At 29.3% G+C, this 6,404-nt stretch overlaps 1 protein-coding gene across 2 annotated transcripts in view; it reads left to right on the top strand.

Moving 5' to 3' along the window:
• LOC136795483 (uncharacterized) overlaps nucleotides 1–6,404 on the top strand; it is a 50,249-nt gene that overhangs the window by 19,141 nt on the left and 24,704 nt on the right. The window contains exons 1-4 of one of the 2 annotated variants that reach the window (XM_067046192.1): nucleotides 11–385; nucleotides 455–624; nucleotides 705–924; nucleotides 5,535–5,667. In XM_067046192.1, coding sequence (XP_066902293.1) covers nucleotides 310–385; nucleotides 455–624; nucleotides 705–924; nucleotides 5,535–5,667 — 599 coding nt within the window. In that variant the 5' untranslated portion in view covers nucleotides 11–309. Of the gene's footprint in view, nucleotides 1–10; nucleotides 386–454; nucleotides 625–704; nucleotides 925–5,534; nucleotides 5,668–6,404 lie in introns of those variants that run through there. The other variant, XM_067046193.1, reaches the window with a different exon arrangement.

Genomic DNA, 6,404 nt, shown 5'->3' with positions numbered 1-6,404 from the left:
TGCGTCCAAGGAAGGGTACATTTAGCCTTAAGATAATATTATCTGACGGAAATGAGCTTATTAACACCATTTCTAGCTTTCCAAAATTAACTTCCAAGGGGCAGAACACAGGTCTAGTAGTGAGGAAACAAGATTTGAATTGGGACTTAGTTCCCGTTCGCTAATTGGTTGAAAGTTTAAAGGCAATCTAGGGAAGGTAATTGGATGACAGAATATTTGGCGGGAATTAAACCTTGTATGTGTATTGTAGTTGTTGATTCGTTCTTTATGTAGTGTGTGTTTTAATTTTGAATTTAATAAGAATCAGGCATGAATAGGAGAGAAGAGTACAGGACCATTCATCCCAACAGCTTACGTTTCTTGAGAGAAGCTAAAAATTTACCCTGTTAGATTTGTTTATTTATGTTAAAACAATTTTCATGTAGCTTTGTTGTGATTTAACTTACGTTTTTAGATCTTATTAACAAAAAGGTGGTACCATATCAAATTTTAAACTCTACATCTATTGCCATTAATGACTCTTTTCTGAAGAAAATCCAAACCTTGCTTGAGAAAAATTTTTTAGAATTTAAAACTGATGTTTCATTACAAGCCGGTTTGACTTTCTCTTGTCCTTCAATGCTGGTAGGTTTTGATTATTATTATTTTTCATATTTCCTATTTTGAACAGTTCAATTTATATCATCGATTTTTATTTAAACCAGTTTCAGGTTAGCTTGAAAAATGGAACTAAGGTTTATGAATCTATGACTATTTCTGTTTCTGAAACTGAAGAGGATGGGTCAGTTACTTGGCCATTATTGCTAGTTTTAAAACAAACAAAAAAGGACTTACTAATGAAAATTCACCAATTTATTCAGCAGTCTTTTCAATGCAATTTGAGACCCGTTCAACTCACAGAACATCACATGATATGGTTGATAGGTATGTATGTTATTATTTCATTAGGAAGTATTGGGTCATTCTATGCCAATTGAACAAACCTTTGGATCATACCTCTTAGAGGTTCTCAAAATTTGGCACAGTTATTCTGGTGGTATGAACTTAAAAAAAGTGAAATTTGACTGAGATATTTCCTCTCGTTTTTTAACTAAACAATTGCAAAGGTTTTTATATTAATGGGCTTAAAATCAAAAAATGATAAGTTTTAGAATTAATCTAGACCTTTCCCCAACTCAGCTACAGAATTAAGGGAGAATTGCAGTATATTACTTGCCCTTTGGTGTCATATACTACACTACAGGCTAGGATAAGACAATATTTCTCAAAACCTAATTTAAATAATACTGGAAGATTGCTGATTGACCGTGTTTATTAATAAATGGAATATCATCCATGTGCGGTCAAATAAAACTCAAATTGTAATAACTAGTTTAATCGAGCCTCAAATAAAACTCAAATAGTAATGACTATTTTTAATTGAGCCTCAATTATCATAAATAACTATCAATTATAGTTTTATTTGACTCCACCCGGACCATATTCCATTTATTAAATAATAATGATTAAACCTAATTTATATATGTCTAAAATCTCCAGACATTAACAATTTAAGGAGAATGTTAGAGGAAATCCTAGACATTTGCAAGAAATATGGGCTTAATATAAATACATCAAAAACAAAAATCATAACAAATTCAATAGAAATACCAATTTATTTAGTCAATAATGAGATAGAATATGTATAGGAATACATTTACTTAGGGCTGACAATAACATTTAAAGGGAATGTTACCCCTGGTTGCCCCATAGTTCACTATGGGGCTCAAACCTGGGCACTAACAATAAAACTTGATCTGAGGCTGAATATCATGCAAATACAGTTTCTAAGGAGTTTAATGTTTAATAAGAAACAAGAAAGAATAAAAGATGAAGAGATTCTTCACAAAGTAAACATTAAAAGTCTAAGGGTTGAGGCCAATTGATTGAAATGGTGCTGGACTGGGCATTTGGGCAGAATGAAAGTCGATAGAAGGACCAAGGCTTGCACAGAGTGGATCCTGAGAAAAGACAGCAGGAAAACGGGGTGACTACATCGCAGGTGGAGATGAACTAACTCAGTGGTAGGCGAAAATCCTGCTATAGCCAACTACTATAAATTCCTCCGTATGGGAGAGACTTTTGTCAATACTGATGCCAATAAAGCTATTATTATCATTATAATTTAAATTTTCTGAAAGTGTACATATTTCAAAATTCTTAAACTTATTCATGGAATAAGCATCATTGTTGTGAATTTCTGGGAAAATATAAATTTGCAATGAAAATGGCTTCATTGTTAATAATTTTAACTAAAGCTCTATTTCCATAAATTCAAATCTTTTTTTCATATTAATTATTACATAAATGCTAATTTTAAAGTTTTCATAAAAATAAACCTGACAGAATGTAGACACAGAAGTAAATAATGATTTTATTTCTTGTTAGCCAATATTTTATCAAGACACATTCTGATTCTATATTTTCTTCCTGGACCTGAATAAGCACAACCAATGTTGGTAATGTTTCCTGCGACCCATTCAAAAAGTTTTCATGGGGTTTAGATTTGATTTTCATGGAGTGTTTGCTAACTGACACAAGCTGCCAGTCTTTACAGAATTCCTAATTCCATCGTAAGGGCCATGACCTTGTGCTGTGGTGGAAAACTGCCACTCTGCTTCCAATAGAATATAGAAAATCTTCCTGAAGAGAGCAGAGGTTTCTGAAGTATTTTGTTTCTGTATTTGTAGCAGATCCTGGGCTGGGTGGACCCTAGAAGCATCAGTTACAATGAATGATAAAATAATTATTTGCCACAGCTGTGGCAGAAACCCGGGTCCTTGGAGTTTGTAGCAGAGTGCCTGAGCTACCCACTCAGGTATCATTAACATTACTGTTATTTATGTTTGGGTTTTGTTTATTTTCATGATAACATTAAATAGCATAAGATTTGTTGCAATGAAGAGTTGATTCGATGAGAGTGGATCTTTATTTTTTTTATTTTTTCATCCGTTTCCATCCATTAACAATAACATTAATCCATCAGCAATAACACCTATTCATGTATAAATTTGAGAATTGTTAAATTTGTACTGTTTCAGAAAATTTAAATTAAAAGTTTAAATTAGGTTTTGAAAAATGTCATATCCTAACCTATAGTGTTGTATAAAACATGAAAGGACAGGGGATATACTGTAAAATGACACCTATCCTTTATCTCAAGGTAAATTATGGAAGCTGCTGCACTAATTACAATACTTGTCTTTCTGTTTTTAGACCATTTATGAGACCTGTATAATCCTAAAGTGAGTGTATATATTTTTGTAAAGTTTTACGTTTTTCTAAGTCTACAGCAATAGAACAACTGCAAATTTGTTTATAAAAATTATAAATTTTTGGAAGAATGGAAATTCATCTCTCTAACATTTATAGTAACCTTGGATTTCGGTAAAATTGTGAGGAATTATGAATTTTTTTGTAAACACTGTACATCTGCAGAAAATTAGTATCCTCTAAAAATTTATAATTCTTGAATATCGTATTTAAGGGTCTCAAAAGACATTTAAAACAAATCTCGACTTGATTTTTCCTAAAATTTGTTGATCAATTTCGCTGGAAACGAGTTTTGAAAAGGTCTTTTTTCTTTTTTAAATATTGTTTTGTCTCTTTATACAATTTTCCACTATTATTATTTTATTGTTTGATTTTTTTTTTTATTAAAAGGACATTGTTTTATACCAGTTATGTCAGTTTTATTTTTTAATTTGGCTTCAAGATGAGCACACTACAAAGCTAATTCAAATAAGAAATTTACTTTGTAAGCAGAATAGGTGATTTACCAAAAAGTTACAAATAAATCATTTAGTATAGAACATGCTTATCTGTTGACTTGAGAAAATATAAGTTTCCTGTGGTTTCACCCAACAATGTCTTGGCTGCGAACATTTGTTGATATATTTATTTTCTTAATCAGTTCACATGAAATTAAATCAACTACACATATAATTCTTTTATTCTTTCTCGTAGAAGATATTTTTCACAATGTCCCAGATACAAATATAAATGAGACAAGAAATGATGAATAGTACAGAACTCTGTATTATCATTTATCTGTAATTGTAATTGTATATCAATAAAGAGGATTTGAAAATAAATAAAATAAAAAAAAAGAATAGTACAGTGAAACTAAAGAATTTGAATTTACTAAGATGATTTATTTAGAATGGTTCACTTTAGATGTACCCTAAAATGATATAGTGTAAATCTTCTTTGAGAGAGTTTTATTCACTCAGTTTTTAGTTTTGAAAATTGGTCATGATACTTTAGCATTTGATTTAATCATAATTTTTATGAGGCAAATATATTTAATACTGTTTTGATATATTAAAGCCGATATTACATTTTTCTCACACCTGGAGGAACAAATCCTGTATATATTGTAGTGATATTTTGAGTCTCTTGTCAAATAGAAACAAAAAGTATTAACTGTTACCATGACCAGAATTGAGATATTTGAAATTGAACTATTAAAAGTGAATATTATGAAAAATATTAGAAAAAGTTGATTAATATAAATTGTGTGGAGAAATATGGCTATTTTAATGATAAAAGTAAAATTATGTGTTTAATATGTAAAAAGTAAAAATTTATTTCATAAGTCTCTATTAAGAATTATTTCCAATTTATAAATAATTCTTTTAAATATAGGATTATTAGACGTTTAAATCAAAAAGACACTGTTCGCCTTGCATTTATAATTGATGATATATAACGTCAGTGAAAACTTGTAAAATGTGATATTTTACATCTACAGAGTAGAATAAATTTTTAAATGCTTAAAACTAATCAGTAATTATTTTTGATTTTTAAAAATTGATTGACGATTCAAAAATCATGGATGTGGAAAACATTGCTCTTAGTGCAATAATAAAAATACTTATTGTTTTATTTGTAATGTTAACTTACTTTCTTAATGGTAACATTCATTTTTTTTAACTCATAGGAGGTAACAATATTTTTACTGATAATTCTTGGACTTATGTCAAATATCCATTCATATTCAGCATATAAAATTGTAACTCTTAACTATATGCCATCCTAAACTATTTCTTTTCCATCTTATTTGATACATTTATATTTTTACTTGCATATAGTTTAAATTAACACATTAATGTAAGTTAGATTATAAATAAATTAAAAATTGGTGTGCAATAAAAATATGTGCAATAAATGTTATGTGTGACTAACCAGGTCCAATAAAAGGGCATGACTAGTACCAGTTTAATGAAATTTTACTGTATAAAATTATTAAAAGTCATGTACTTCAACACTGGAGTTTGGAGATATTCAGTACTTTAAGAAAAGTTATATAAAGTTTCTGGTAAGGATTGACTACTTTCCTGTTAATCTAGGCAGTAATTAATTAATAAATGAATTTTTAATGAAAATTATTGTGATGAGAACATAATGACTTACTCTACTTTTGCTCTCAATGGCTCATACATTCTATTTTGAAAAAAATATTTAATCAGATTTTGTCCTTTGATTTTTTTTAGGTATAGCTGTTAATGAAACGTTGAAAAGAAATATTAATAGTGGTCTCAGCCTAACTTTTAATCTCCCAACAAAGAATGCTGCAGAAATTGATATATATTTTGATGACGATCTGTTATTAGCGTTGTGGGATAGGTAATAAATACTTGTTTTTCCTGTGTGTTTAAGTCCATTTACTGTATACCTCTATCAATAGGTGGTGTAAAAATAATTTTTGATATATTTTATCTAACACCAAAATTTTACTTAACAATATTTTGATTATTTATATGTATATATAGTTGACCGTAAAAATTGATATATAGGAAGATGGTCAGGGTTGGGGTCAAAGGAGAAGCAAAAATAGTTTACAACTATTTATGTTCCGACGTTTCGCCCCACTTTGTAGGGCTTCATCAGGGCTAAAAAGATACAAAATAATAAGAATAAAAATACAAAGATAAGATACAATGATAAGAATAAAAATAAGTAACAATGGCAAGAGTAAAAATACATAAAATATACACTTAAAAAATACAGGAGATGTACATAAAACAATATGGGGAAGGGAAAAAAAAAAATAGAGATTAAATAAACCTCATGAAAAAATAATAATTATACATAAATAAGTAATAAGAAAGATATAAAAAGATAAGAAATGAGCAAAGAACAAGTCAAGACAACCTACCTCTTCAAAGGAAACGGGTGAACAGTAGGCAACAATGAAGCGGAAGCGTGGAGGAGTGGGGAGCTGGCTCCCCCCACCAGCCGCTCAACAGTTATATTTAAATTTATAATACGTCGCGTATACAGGAAGTAGTGATAAAGATATGACGAAAAATGAAAAGAGAAAGATACAGAAATATGATAATAATAATAAATATAATAATTTT

This window comes from Halyomorpha halys, unplaced genomic scaffold (genome assembly GCF_000696795.3).
Source record: "Halyomorpha halys isolate HHAL.00 unplaced genomic scaffold, Hhal_1.1 Scaffold127.1, whole genome shotgun sequence".
Taxonomy (NCBI): Eukaryota; Metazoa; Arthropoda; class Insecta; order Hemiptera; family Pentatomidae; genus Halyomorpha; species Halyomorpha halys.
This window is presented reverse-complemented; position numbering and strand designations above follow the sequence as displayed.